This window comes from Limulus polyphemus, unplaced genomic scaffold, assembly GCF_000517525.1.
Source record: "Limulus polyphemus unplaced genomic scaffold, Limulus_polyphemus-2.1.2 Scaffold897, whole genome shotgun sequence".
In the NCBI taxonomy this organism is placed as follows: domain Eukaryota; kingdom Metazoa; phylum Arthropoda; class Merostomata; order Xiphosura; family Limulidae; genus Limulus; species Limulus polyphemus.
Window position 1 is genome coordinate 8,648 of NW_013666507.1, and position 16,316 is coordinate 24,963.

At 34.0% G+C, this 16,316-nt stretch overlaps 1 protein-coding gene across 1 annotated transcript in view; it reads left to right on the top strand.

Annotated features, from left to right (window-relative positions):
• Positions 1-16,316, top strand: part of LOC106461098 (fatty-acid amide hydrolase 2-like) — a 34,586-nt gene that overhangs the window by 7,128 nt on the left and 11,142 nt on the right. Inside the window, exons 3-4 of the mRNA XM_013920886.2 lie at positions 10,374-10,493; positions 15,076-15,230. Of these exons, the coding sequence (XP_013776340.2) occupies positions 10,374-10,493; positions 15,076-15,230 (275 nt within the window). The remainder of the gene's footprint in view (positions 1-10,373; positions 10,494-15,075; positions 15,231-16,316) is intronic.

Sequence of the window (16,316 nt, forward strand, 5' to 3'; positions counted from 1 at the left end):
TGACGTATTCCTAGGCACTTCCTCTGGATGTTTTTTGCCCAGGCAGACTGCACTTGTTGATCTTACAAACTTATGCAAGGTGCTTCCACTGATGTTTTTGACAGGATGGACTGCACTTGGCATAATCTGATGTATCCCTAGGCGCTTTTGCTGGATGTTTTTTGGCCGGGCAGACCGAATTTGGCCTAGCCATGAATACTTATGTCTGATTATCAGGCACCTTCCTAAATTCTAACTATCATTGTGTCACGTGCTCACACTTGTTACATATGTGGACGTTTTTGATACTGTCTGTTGTCCATGGGTGGAACCTGTATTGCATGACATGGTGCTTGACTATTACATTTTGACCTATAAGTCTTACTGTGTTTATTACTGGCAAAGAGCATACCTGTTCCAGAAGTAATACTATACCCCACTAATGTGCCTCCTTTTCTAATTATGGCACACCTGTTCTTTCACGGAGGTTGTTCTCCACTTGTTTGACTACTGTTGCACCTTCACCAGCCCCTCCTCCTTTGCAATGTGGGATTCTAGCTATGGGTGAGCAGAGTTAGCACCATTTCAGAAGTTAACATTTTTTAACACTGAAAATGTATTTCTGATAGGTACTTACCTCCTTATACCAACTTTCTGCCCTTCCTCTCTACTGATATGCTGGTGTTTCTAATTTGTATCTGCCAGTTCTTGAAAAAGTGAGGATTGTGCTGGAATGAAGATGAAGGATTTTTTAAAACCAAATCACTCCCAAAAAATCATTACAGTATACAGAGAGAGAAAGCTACTGTAATAATTCTGTGCCCCATAGTTTATTAGCATAAACTATGCTTAAAGTGAGCAAACATACAACAGCCATAATTCTAGCAACATGAAATGATTTAATACATTAACACAAATATACTGTATATACAATAGAACATAAACAATTATCAGACCTTTCAAGCTTTAGGAATGAGCAAGAACATACATTTTAAAACATTTAACAACATCAAATATAATTACATTTATCCATAAATTCAACCCTCAAATTACTGACTTATTTTATATCACTTACAACTAGTAGAATCAACATCATGTCAAATAATTTTATTCTTTTTGTCTATTGCTACACTAATTGTATATAAATAAGCCAAAAATAATAATAAATTGGATGAAATTACTCATTTTTCTATGTAAAATATATGAGAATCTCAGTAGTTATTAATGGGATTAATCTTTTTTTTTACTCACATGGAATAGTAGAACCTTTAACCAACAAAGTTTTTGGGTTCAGAAGCAATTTGATATATAAATAATTTTGAAAAATGTACTGAAAAGACTGTTCCTTGACATCAATAATTTTAGAGTTCACAAAGTCTGGTGACTATATAAGACAGTTTTAGCCATTATTTAGTAATCTTAAGTCAGCATATAAAAACCACTAAGCTATGATAATCTTAAAACTAATTTTCATCTTAAATACAGGCAACAAGTCTTCCAAGTACATGTCAAATGCCGAGTTTAAAGGTATCACAAAACATATACAGTTCTAATTTGGGTATTTAACCATAAACAATCATTGTAGTAGGTTACAGTTCCTTTTTACACACATATTGTTTTGCAGAAAATAAATTAAACCTGTGCTTTAGAGAGCAGCTTATGTTGTTTTTCCTTGAAAAACATTTCTAATGTGTCAACCTCTGCTTACCATGAAACTTTCAGGAGTTATTGAACGTACCCCAGAATGATTCTAAAACCTCTTACTTTATTCATTTTCACATTCTTATGAGTTTGATAGTTATTTCGGTTTTCTTCCTTTGCATCTTAGTATCATTTCAGTTTTAAGTTATAAAATATAGATGTTGATTAATAAATTCTGATCAAAGTGAGCTACATACATAGATCTGAACCAAGAATTACCCCAGTAAATAATTTAGGTAATTTCATAAACTAGTCTTATTTAGTTGGGTTCCTTTGCTGTTGTAGAAAGTTTTAGCCATGATCCTAACAAATCTCATGAGATTCAGTCAGCACAGGAAATGTAAGCTAGTTTCAAATCCAGAAACTAACTATACAAAATGATCTTCACACATATATATTAAACATTTGACCAGTATTTTTAATGAAACTAACAAGAAAGGATAGTTCACTAAACAATTTATCAATTTTAACAATCTTTTGTGAGAATTACAAATATAATAATTATTCATTGTAGCTTCTCTGTATTGTTTGTTTATGTTTATATTTTTATTTTATTGAACAATACTGCTTCGATCTTGAGTAATTCAATAACTATGAGTTCCTGAAAGTATGTATAGTTTGTAAAGGTACTATAACTTTTGTTGTTCTGTTGTATATCCTTAATGATGCATTCTACATTCTGTATTTTTACATGTTTTCCAGTTCAATCCTTTTGTTACTTACTCTGTTGATTACACCAACTATGTGACTATGAAATGACTGTCAGAGTTGCCATGTGATAACTTTTAACATATTTTGTGTATTATAAGTCTTGTATAGATGAAAAAATCAGAATTTTTCATGAAGTATTTTTACCAAAAATCTGTGTTTATTGACTGCTCTGAGTGCAAAGTGTTTTTCATATTTAGATTAATAACACTTTTCTTCATCTGAAAATTTTCTAGTTTTATTTGCACAATCTCTAAAATATCTGAAATAAATATCTTTTTTTTTTCTTCAGAAAAACTATATTTTATCTATTATTCACTCAACCCTAAATCTATACCATAAAACTTTAGAGGTTGAAAAATACAGAATAAAGTGAGTAGTACTGTTCTATCCTCTAGCATTGATTACAAAGTTTCAGAGTACTTCCTCTGAGAGTTTCTACTTCTAATCTTTTCTCATCTATTTCCTATATTTATTTTGCTGTTAGCTGCTGAAGTTGAAACCTGCCAATCATATAACAATGAATAAGTGCTCGTGCCTCTACGCTGTTTATGTGACACTGTAGTACAACACTGTTGACAGCAAATAAGCTTGTACATGGCAATTACTAAAACTATTCCACAAAATTTATCGTGATTCGGGTTCCAAGAACACAGTGGAAGAGGAATTAACAGCTTGTTTATAGTACAGTAGTTACAAATAGAATTGTCTAAAATAATAAAAGTGTGTGAAAATGTTTATGATATGACTCTTTACAAAGACCAGACTGATCCAATAAACTTGATAGATATTTTGGTTAGTTATCCTCCTGGGGTGGTCAGATTTATGTAGTTTGTAATGTGCTCTTTTTATATATATTTATTTATATAAAGGGGAAAAAATCTGTGTCTCTCTCTGTCTGTTTGTCCCTTATCTAACTACTACTAGGTCACTTGGCCAATCTCAACAAAACTTTGTGGGAGGATAGTTTGGAACAAGGAGCATGTTAATGGGGGGTTCACAACCCTCTCCAATACCTATTATTGCTGTTATTCTCTCTCTATGGAGGAATGCATTGAAAGAAAATGACTGCCACTATTGCAATAATGCAAACTCAGCTGAAGTTTCTACTCCAACATCCACCATAAGGTTGATATGAAGAGTCGTTATTTGAGTTATACCAACTTCCTATTTTGACCCATGACCTTTCAACTTCAACCCATAAAACCTTTCTGTGACCAATGACCATCCATTAATTAATCACATGAAACACTGTAGAAGGACATTAAAAGTTGGATGTTGAAAGTGGGCAACAGAAAGTACCAATACTGTCACTACTTTGGCTGCTACCTCTTCCTACAGAAGTATATATATATATATATATATAGATATATATTGAATTCTTAAAGCTTACACAAAAATTTTGGTGAGGTAACAATCAATACTTTAATAATATGTTGTGTTATAAAGAAATTGTGTGAAGTTAATATTTTTAAGGTATTTATCAAAGCATCTACCTACACATTTTTAAGTTCATACCCCAGACAAAGTATAGGTGCCTCAGCTTATTGGTTATAAACAAGTACTTAAGAGAAGTAGGCATGAGTGAACAAGGTTTCAAAAGAATGGAGTAGTGAGTGAAGCTACCTTCATATGTTTGCAAAATATATTGATATCTCAGCAAATCAAAGAGGTGGGAGGTTTTTATTTTATATTCTAGCTTGTAAATGTCTGAAGTTTGGGTTACTAATTCAGTAATTTCTCTAAGTATGTGCATTTAAAATCACATTTTGTTCATTGGATCGTATAAGCTACTATTAATATTACAAATTGAGGATTAAAATTACATGTTAACACCATTTTCTCTAAGACAACAGTTTTGACTTGCATTATTTAATCCATTACTCGACACAAGTGTTTGTGTGTGTGTGTGTTCACTTAGATGAACTGCTGCACCTGGTTGTCACCACCCCGGCTAATACTTTTAGGACCCCCCTCTAGGGAGTGACATAGGGGTGGGCATTTGGACCTCACCCCTCCTCTTCTTCCCTGTGTGCTCTGTATGCTTATAACTGGCAAGCTACTTGATTAATTAAACAGGCCTGCAAATTGAAACTTCATAGAAGTTGTCTTGGTTTTAATAATGGATTTTCCATAATTCAGCTATGCAGATTTCGAAAATAATATTAATTTTTTTCTATCATGTAAGAATTTTTTTACAAATCAGGAAGAGAAAAAAAAATTAGATCAAATTATTATTTTGTTTACCACAATGAACATTTGTTATCAAGTTTCTTAACAAAAATACAAACAAACTGAAGAAGAGGGAAGCATTGATGTCAAACAAATATGCATTCTCGCTCATCCTGATTTTTTTGTGAAGTCTACATGTTTTGGACTTTCTTTCATGTATTGCATTATGACATTTTGTGAAAAATCTGTATGTAATGGAGAAAAATGGATATAGTTTTTGGATTCAGCATACAGGAATTATTATAGAACACGTAAAGATTTCAAGACAATAAAACCGTCGTAGGCCTGTGTTATCACCAAACATGATGTATACTCTTATGGTCCACCAAAGAATGTCGTAGAGATGGAGGTTAGCCCCTCTTCTGTAGGCCCCTAGTTATTAGTGTTAGTAGCATTAGTAGGATGTTCAGTGTGTGTGTATTTTCATTGATAATGATTTAAGAGAATAAAAGTTTTGTATTAAGACAGAGTTTTATTGCTATTTTGAACTGAATGGAATGATTCATTTGCATCTTTGGCTCATCTGTTGTATTCACTAAAGATGTTAACTATTATTTGATGTGTGTAGTCCTTTCATGGAAAGTTTATGTTAGAGAAAAAGTGTGAAATTACATGAACTCTTTAAAGCCTAGTGGTAGTACGTATGATGCCACCTCTGACCTTGGATTGATAAGAATTAATAATTCATAAATTTCAGTATGTCTGAAACACAGATGCTTTAAAAAATATAGCATGAAACTATTGGACCTTTTGAATACATATTTGTTTTTTAAAATAAATTTATGATTTATAATATAAACTACTACAGACTATAGCAAATTACAATGTCATTATGCATCAAAAAGCATAGACAGAGATGAAAACTATAGTTATTATTATTAATGTGATCTGCTCAAAATTTTGTCTTAATTACATGTTTTTAATTACTTTAATTATCATTTAAATTAAGGTTTACTGTTGCAACATTATTTAGTAATCTTACAAAATTAGAAACCTGTATCATTGCACATTCAAAAGAGATCAGTTTCAATGCTGTTACCAATTTCAAATGTTTTATTCTCTGTAATGCTGTCTACTGATATTATGTATGCAAGTTTTAACTTGTAGTTATAATCACCTTATTTCCTATCCATTAACTATATCAGGTTGATCTTTTAAAAATAATGTATGCACTATAGTTTACATTTATTGAATTATAATTTAAGATACTGATTTCAAATTTTCTTGACTGTTACAAGAATAGTGGTATGCCACTTGTCTGAAAATGTAAGTTATAATTTCTCAGCAGACACTGAATATAAATTATTTTTTAAAAAGTAGCCATTAACAGTGTGTTAGTTTTTATTTTGTGAAAAAACGTTATTCTGAGTATATACAAGTTCAAGAGGAAAAACTGTGTATTGAAAATAGAATTTAAGAATATTCAGAAGTGTGGAAAACAACACTTCTCATCCAAGGAACAAAGTGCATAGAAAAATCTACTTTCTCCCTTCCTGTCCCAAAAAAACAACAAAAAGGTAGAACATAGCATTTAGGAATTTCCTTTTATTTAACAGTGAAAAAATATAAACCTGGGATTCATACATTGAGAAGTGAGATAAAATCACTGTTGTCTAGCTGTTTGTATGATTTATATAAATTTAAGTCTAAATTTATCATAATATTTATATGAAATATGTTTTTGCAGTGTCCCAAAGATATGTAGATACAGTGTTTCTTTAACAGTTAATGAAAGTACGATATGTAAATATGATTTACAAAAATATCTGAGTGATAAGATTTTAAGCACTGAAATATGGAATTTTTTTTGCAATATTGTTTGTCTGGTGCCAGCTGTTAGATTTTTTTACATTATGAAATTGATAAAATGGGTTATGGGCACATGAATAATCATACTTGAATTGCAATGGAGCCATGATATATCACAAATTGCTATAGTTCGAATCTCAGTATAATGTGGATCTCTCATGGAACCCAAAATTCCAGCCCTAGCTGTTAATTAGACAGTTTGAATGGAGATTTTTGAGTATCCACTCAGTAACAGTGATTTATTAACCGACCTTGGAAATTTCCCCATCTTAATTAATTTAGCAAATTAATCAATGAAATTTTGTTATTCTAATTGACTGCTGCTTAATCCCCTATAAAAGAGGCACCAGAACAATTGCAAAACATCAGTATGATTTCAACAATGCTATCCTCATGTCTGCTACTAATGTCAATTCCAGGAAAAGAAAATTACACACTATTGCTGAAAAGCTCACCATCATAGATGAAATAATGAAAAGGGCTATCCAGACATCTATCTTGTAATACATTAAATGGCTGAGTCTATGCTGCATGATTGGTTAAAAGAACACAAACATTGCGAAGTTTCCATAGAGATAGGTGAAGATGGACAACAAAGAAAGAAAGCTCGATTACCCAACAACATGCAACTTGACAAGGCAGTCATCACATGGTTCACACAATAGTGAGCAAAAGATGCATCAATATCTGGACTAGTTCTCCAAGCACAAGCCTAAAAGTTTGCACAGGGTCTAGATAATGACGACAAATTTGAAGCCAGCAGTAGGTGGCAGATGGGCTTTAAAAACTGCCATGGTATAAATCAAGTAACCATCCAGGAAGAACAGAGTTCTACTGACACTGTTGCTGCTGAAGCCTACCCTTAGGAACTGAAGAAAATAATTCAAGATGGTGGCTACTCCAAATAAGTGATTTATAACTGTGATGAAACATTCATGTACTATAAAATGCTTCCAGACAAAACAACAGATAAGGTCATGCTTCACTGTCCTCCTCTGCTGTAACTCTACTGACTCAGATAAATTCCCACTGTTGATCCACAAGAAGTTCTAGAAATTGAGATTTTTTTCACCATATCAATATCAATATGATACCATGCCTTTACATGAACAGCCAAAGTGCTTAAAGGACTTCCTCAGTTTTTGAAAACTGGTTTCATGGAGAATTTGTTCCATCTGCCAGAAGACACCTGTGACATAAGAAGTTTAAAGAGAAATGCATCCTATTACTCGACAACTGTCCAGCTCATCCATGACTTGAGAACCTTGAGACCAAAGATAGCAAAATTACATGTGTATACCTTCTAAAGAATACAATGTGAAAAATTCAACCCCTTGACCAAGGCATAATTGTTACATTTAAATTAAGTTACTGAAGAGATCTAATCAAGAATATGGTTGACATGATTTGGACATCATAACATACCAAAGAAAAAACTCAACAACACAAAAGGCATCCACATCTGCAATCAGGCATGGAATGAGGTTACAATAAAATCTATAGCTAACTACTGGAAATCCCTGATAGGACCCACATTTAAAACCACAGCATTGAACTCAACTGCCTCTACCAATGCTAGCAACAACAAAGTAACGACTTTGGTGGCTTCACGGAGGAAGAAATTAACAAAAGCAAACAATGCTTCCTGGGATTCAATAATGTGAGTATGATGGATTCAAAGTTGCTGATATGAAAAATGTACAAAAAGTCAGTTGAGATGATATACAACCAGAAGGCATCACTGCATGGTTGAACATCAATGAAAATAAAGCCACTTATGATCAATTGGCCAAAGATGGAATAATAGTAAGCATCACTGATACCAATAAAAATGATAATGATATGGGTAATAAAAGTGAGGATGGAGATGAAAACTCGTCTAGGCAACTGCCATCCATAAAATCTGTCGCAGATGGCATTGAAACAACACTGAAATAAGTTGAATCTTATGAACTCATGAAGCCCACAACAATTATCCACATTCTTACATATGACCAAAGCTGAATTCTGCAAATTGTGTTGACAACCTAAAGTCATTGATACATAAACCAGCTTTTTTTTTCCAAAAGTATCAATATATATATATATATAAAAGCCAAGTGTCAGTCAGTCATGCTCGATTTCTCTGAATTTCATGAATTGCACGAGTCCAATTCCACTTTTACTCCTATAATACTTCCTCTTTGAATTTATTTGCTAACATAGATGTAAATAGCTCCTAAATTTGGCACTTTTTTCTGCTACATAAAAGCTTGTCAAGGAGAGAGTTTGCAGGACCAGATCGGGCATGGTGTTGTATGTGACACCATATCATCCACCTCATTACTAGGTCAAATTAGGTAGGATCTGAATAGGAAAGCTGGGAAGACTCCTGTGAAAAATAAATCAAAAATTTATGTTTGGGAATTATTACAAAAACGCCTTTGTTAAAACAGTCTGAAGAAACAGTAGTTCTTCGATTCTACTGTGTAATGATACTTGAAAAAATTCATGTACATTACGTATTTCATATTTTTATTATTTTTACATTTTTGTAATAAAATTTAATTTGTATTATTGAAATCTGAATAAGTTGTCTTGTTCTTTGTGTTGTTTATTCAAGATTTTTGGGAATTTGGAATGTGAATGAATATGTGGCCCCACCTTTTGTGGTCATTTGACAGAACATTTCTATAACTTGCCTCACTTATAACTCGGTCCCATGATATGGATTCTGACTACCACATTATAGCGAGTCTCCACATTATATATATTTGAAATGCTTAGTTACAAAACACCATATATTCTGCCAGTATGAGAAATAGCTATTTTGGGAGGTTTCACAATAATGCTATGACATCAAAAGTGGGTTATATATTAAATAAAACTATTACAAGTTACTATATGGAAGCCTAAAAAAAATAACTTTATTATAAATTTTACAAGACTATTTAATTTTTTGACAAAACACTATCCGTATGGCTTTAAAATATTACATATCTCTCACTACAATTCTATTGGCAGCTGTTTTGAAGGAATACCATGTACCTTATTTTGCATCTAAGCTCTTCATGTATGTTTGTTCATATAATTTATGGTTTCTTAACAATTAGTTTGTAGGATTTTACAGTGTAGCATGTAAAATACTGGTAAAAGAAAGCACTGTTTACCTTTATATATATATATATATATATATGTATGTATATATGTGATACCTTAACTGAAATGGTATTGTGTGTGTGTGTATATAGACAGACATTGAAAATGCATGTCTCTGAACTCAAGCATGCAGTAGTTCCACACTTCAGAATTTTCAGCCAATTGTGTAGCTTCCTAGAAATCCTCAGTGTTCTTCTAACAATAGTAAGAATAACTGAAAAAAAACATAAAATAATTTCTTCTTGTTTTTGGACAACAAACAACATAAATTCCACATCCCTAATATTATATACGTATATATATATTGTTACGTCTCTGTTTGTTTGTTAATTTCCGGTATAAATTCTTACCGAGGAATTTCAGCGATACAAGTCCTTTTTTAAATAAAACTAGTTTATTTTTTCTCGATACAACTTTGCAATACACAGAATTTCCACAGTTACTTTAACTGAACTACTTTTATAAACACACACTATAATTCACAGCAACTCACACACTTTACTTATGGTGCCTATCTTTCGCTGGCTTATATACTAAAAAAGAGAGCGTCTAGCAAACACTGGGACATTTGTGAGGTTCCCCGATAAGTCATGATCTTTCTAGAAAATCCAGCGCGCATGCTCCCAGCGTTGCGTGACTTCTGCTGTCGTAACAATATGTATGTGTGTGTGTGTGAAATATTGAATTGTCTGTGGTAAATGTTTTTTTTGTGTTAACAGTAGATGTTGAGATAATGTTTGTCATTTGCCATAAATCTTCTTTAAGATTGTTTTTCTTTTTTTATATGACATGCATATATTGTACAGGGGGAGAAGGTTGTCTACTGGCATCTGCTGGGTCTGTTATTGGGATTGGTTCTGACATTGGTGGAAGTATTCGTATTCCATCTTTCATTAATGGTATCTTTGGTCACAAAAGTTCCACAGGTAAATCTGGTGGATATATGGATTAAAGAATTAATTTTTGTTTAGACCTATCTTTAACACTAACTCTATAAATTGATAAACTAATCAAACCACTTTGACATAAAGTTAATAACCACTTCAGTATCATTCACTCTCTTATACTAACTTTATAACATCAGAATTTCTGAGTGAAGATTTAAAAAAGATTCAGTTTAAATATAATTTAAAATATCACTTGTGTAATATATATATATATATATATATTTACAGTTAACAGGGGTAGAATGCTAAAATAATTACACAATATATGATTTAATAAAACATGAACTAGCCCTAAAGTGACTACATGTTTCAGTGTTCTTGTGCCACCATCTTCAGGAATAACGATTGAAGTTTGCCTACAAACTCTATGGTTATGATATATAAGTAATATAATTCATGTTGTACCATAAGAGATGTATGAGTGTAATGGTAGTGTATGTAAATCCACAAATCAACCTTAGGAAAGGATAGGTAATTCTAGTTTTTATCATTAATGAATAATCTTTTTAGAACTAAATAAATTGATTCTAAGTAAATCATATTAAGAAGCACAAATTCCGATATGGTACATTACCTATTCTTACATAAATAGTTATACTTATTCAGTGCTGCCTTCTATATGCTAAAATTATTTTTCGCATGCCACAACCCTTGAGCTCCCACATATCCTATATTCAACAGGGCTCAGCTGCAACAGCCCTCCACCAATAGAAATGCGACACACCCACCTGATGCATGTGACTCCATCTATTTGATTCTACCGAACTATCACTTCTCATTTGGAAGTGCTTGTGTGAAGATTTTTTTTTATTGTGCTCTTCTATCGTGGTTTTCTTTCTTTAAACTTAGTGTTCTTTTTTTTTTTTTTTTGCCATTCATTCCAAAGTAGAATTTTTCTTTTCAATTTCAAAACAGTTTGTAAACTTAAAGTTAGCTAATTTTTTCCAGTTTCATTTCGTTATTCTAACACTGTTGTCTTTGTTCATTCATTGTTAATATGGAATTCCAAATTCCAAGTTATTACTTCGGAGGTAATACCATCTACCAGCATGTTTACACAGGCTGCAGGTGGGGGTAACTTGGCTATGGAATTATGATGAGAAATTTGACAGTCTTTTTCCTCCACTTGGTTGTGCCATGTCTTCCTATGCTCCTACTGTAGAATCAGCTGGGTTTAATGGCTTTTTTAGACATGATTTTCCAGATGTGTTCTGTTTTATCCATTACCCAATTTCTTATAATCCACATTTTTACATATCTCTCTCCTCTCAGTATTTTGTGTTCCCCCTTCTCTGGATATTAGGGTTCATGCAGAGTGTTTTGTCTCTCGGTTGAGGGTGCTAGCATGCCTCACCCTTCAGATCAGTTTGCTTTAGCATACCATCAGGCTAACTTTCCATTTCTTGATTCTCAACAGTTGGAATCGCTTTTGCCTGTGTGCAAGTGGACCCTGATCATCCTGTTAATTTATCCTATGCCCAGTTTTTCCACCTTCATATTATCTTATGGTACTTGTCTACTATTCACTTCCTTTCTGAGGAGTTCCACTGCAATCTTGAGGGCTTTCCAGGGTATATCCTCTCCCTGATGACCTCAACATTGGCACATTTGTCTTCTTTGGCTCTTTCGTTACACATGTGGTTTCTGTTGTTGGGATCTTCTGGTGAGGGATGCTATATTGTCCCATGTTTGTTTGCCATCTACTTATCTTCTGGACTTATGTATGGCCACCCTTTTTCTGGCTGTCTGGTTTTGATAATATTCCTGAGACTTTGGAATCCTGTTTGGAGTCGGTGATATAGCCATTGACCCTTTCATCTTTGGTGGATCGTTTGTCTCATTATAAGCCTAGACAAACTCCCTATTACTGTTTCCCATTCTATTCCTTCCTAGCCCTTACCAGTTCTTACCTCCAGAGGTTCCTCCTTTCATTGTTTTATTTGACACTGATGGAAATGTTCTGTCCAGTAGGGGCTCAATTAATAAAATTTGTTCCCTTGTGGCGTGTTTTCATCAGAGATCAATGGGTTATTCGGGTATTATCCGCGGAACTTGAGTGATTTTTTTCAACACTCATCTCAGTCTGGCCCAATCTTCTTCTCTTTGACTCCATTTGAAGGAGCTTTGAGTTCTCCATGCCTGTACTGCTCTAGAGGTTCTATCACTTTTGGGGATGTGGTCTTCTAAGGAAGCCCCTATTCCCTTGGGTCGGGCACATATGAGGTTCTCATTCCCTTTGTGGTTGAACCATGAATCTCTATTTTTGGGCCTTCCTGCTCGGTACTTGTCTCGTTCTGTGCCACTTTCAGATGCATTTGATCATGTTGCAGATTGTCTTTCCTGTCCTGACAAAGTTTATCTGACAGAGTGGTCTCTCGAACCTCTTGTTCTCCACTGGCTATGCCTTTGTTGGGGTACTCCTCACCTGGATGTGTTTACCACAACAATCAATACCAAATAACTTCTGTTTTGGTCTCCGATTCTTGATCTACTTGCACTGGCTCTTAATGTATTCAGTCAGGATTGGACTAACGAATACCTTTATGTGTATCCTCCCATCCATCCTTCTGTTTCCAAGGTGATTTCGATCATACATGCCACTCTGTGTCAAGTCCTTCTGATTCCTCCTTACTGGCCAGCACAACCATGGTTTCTGGGGCTGCTCCTACTCCATCCCTTCTACATCAACCTCAGTCACCGAAATTTCATCCAGCCCTTCATATCCTCCTTCGTCACACTTGGTTTTAATCCAGTCCTTGGCAAGGAGATCCAGATTGTCCCAGAGAGTCACTTCGTTTTTAGCTTGTTCCATTCACCCTTCCTCTGTGGATGTTTGTCAACATAAGTGGAACACTTTCCGCTGTTGGTCTTTGGATTGGGGTTTTCACCTGCTCAACCTACTGTTCTTCTTCTTACAGATTTCTTTACTTGGCTGTTTGATCAGGGTCTTTGGTCTCCTCAATCATGGGTTATTGGACTGCCTTATCCCACACTTTCCATTTTTCCAAGTACTGTAAAGTTTATACCTTTCCTACTCTCTTCTTATTGTTGCTTTCCTTCCAGATTCATCCTCCTCCTCTGCAAGGCCCTTCTGGATTGGGATGTCAATGTGTTGAACTAATCAACATAAGACTTCACAAGTGTATTACAGGAGTCTGTTCCCTCACTCAATTATACTCTTGTTCACTTCACTCGTGTTGTGGGTTACAGTGGTGGTACTTGCAGATTAATACTGTTCATCTTCTTACACTATATCTTGATGATTTTCATATACCAAGGTCATTCATGTCATATTGTTTTTCAGTGGGAGTGTTTACAGAGACATCTTTCTTATACCGACCATCTGGATGTTGGGTTCCCAGATTGGCCAAACAATTTATTATATTGCTATTATGTATCCTGTTCCCACAGATTGGTGGGTATAAGATTTCCCTCTTCTCTGCTGAATTTAAGGTGAAGATGGCACGATTCTCTTTCCTACCCTCACCAAATGGCTGGGTTTTGGATTGTGGTTGATTTGCCACTAGTATGATCCTCTTTCTTACCCCCCACATGGATGTTGGTTCCTGGTGGCTGAGTTTTGGATTTTAGTTGACTTGTTATGTACAGCCTGTTGCTCCTTAGCCAATCTATACTTAGGAGCACATCCTTTTTACTTTCACCCACATTCGTGTAATCTATGGGATTGAGATTCAGAAATTGTGTGGTTTGGATCCCTATCCACCCACTGTTCTCTCTCTTTTGGATCTGCTTTTTCCATTTTCTGCCCATGTCTGCATCACGTCTATCCACAATGGGTAAAGAGTATACCTGGTACAGAAGTAGTGCAGTCTCCCACATATGATCCTCTAATGTGAGTATCTCCTCTTTTAGGGTGTTCTTTGCATGCTTTTGAAGGATACTTCTTTCCTTCCCTAGCACCGATCCCTCCACCTATTCAATCTGAGATTCTAGCTATTTATGTGAGCGGAGGTAATATACTATATTGGTAGTTATAATTTACCTATACTGAAAATACATTTCCAATAGGTGCTTACCTATAGTAAAGTAATAGATTGGTAGAATCAAATGGAGTCATGCATCAGGGGGGTGTCACACTCCTATTGGTGGGAGGCTGTCTCATGATGATTTACATGTGAGACACAGTTGAACCATAATGACATAGGATACGTGGGAACTCAAGGCTTGTGGCATGCAAAAAAACGTTTTTGCATACAGAAAGCAGAACTGAATGAGGGGGTAAGTACCTATCAGAAATACATTTTCAGTATAGGAAATTAAAGCATTTATCAATCCCTGTTATTCAACAAATATATCAAATTGTTATTTGCACATGATAAAGTAAAAATGTTAGTTTAGTGAGAATTTTGTTGATCATGATAAATGAACATTAAAATTAAAAAATTTTTTTCTTAACTACATAAGTAAATAAACTAAGTTAGGATGTTTGAAATGTAAATAAGAAGATACCAAATCATTTTAATCCTAAAAGCTGTCATTTAAATGCATCATTATTGTATAAGTAATCAAAGTTCTTTATAGCTTTTCTATGCCATTTTAGGAATTGTTTCAAATCAAGGAGAATACCCATCAGCTGAGAAAGAACTTGACAGCTTTCTTTCTACAGGACCTATGTGTCGTTATGCTTGTGATCTTCTTCCTTTGTTTAAAGTGCTGGCTGGAAAAAATGCTTCAAAGTTGAAACTGGATACTAAGGTAACATGTTACAATTGGGATACTTGTACAGAGGAATTCCCTATATAGTATAAAATTATAACCTAACTTACATTAGTTTTTGCTAATTAATTTTAATACTAGAAATAAATTACCTTAAAACACCAAAATTTGATATTTTTCTTTAATTGGACACTCAATTGTTTGCTTTACCATTTCTTCAGGAGTGTTCTGCTAAAACACAAACCATAACTGACAGTTTATTTCTAGTATTAAATATCTTTTATACATCATTGTGCACTACAGACAATAGTTACTTTAATGATCATATTTATCATTGTTGTTACTTTCTAAGTATTATTATTGGGAGCCTTCTCAAATCTTATCGTGCCTTTCAGCTACTACTGAGGATTATACTTTATTTATTACTTTCTGTTGCCCACTTCACGTGTCTTGTAAAGTGACAAGGGTTAGTTAAAGTCTGATTAATTGTGTTACACACACACCTCATAATATACTTAGTATATTATTTTTCTTTTTATTACATTTAATTTGTTTATGTTTTAATTACAGGTTCTGTTATTCATTTAATTAATTTATTATTATTTTGTATCATCATTTTGCTGGACTATCTGTATTTTCCTGCTATACTCCTCTAAAGTTACCCTGCTGGAGCTATTTAATGGGCTTTCATTGGCTTTAATGTTACTTCTATTAACAGTATTTGTCAGAATGTTTAATATTGTTACGTCTCCGTTCGTTAGTTGATTTTCCGTAACTTCATTCCCACGAAACTTTAGCGACACAAGTCCTTTCTTAATAAAACTGGTTTATTCTTTCTGAATATAACTTTACCGATACACTTATTTTCAACAGTCACTCTATAACAAACGCTATACAATGAACGTTAACTTCAACAATACTTTCTGACTGCAGTTCAATTGTCTCGTCACGTTGTGAGCATCTTATATATATATACCAGACAAACATATATCTAGTAAATGCTAGGGCATTCACGAAGAAACAGGATATTTCTAAAAATAGGTGGCGTGACACTAGTCACGTGACCTCACTGACGCAACTCTGCCCCCTCCTTAGTATTGTTCGTCCCGAACAATAGCCACATAC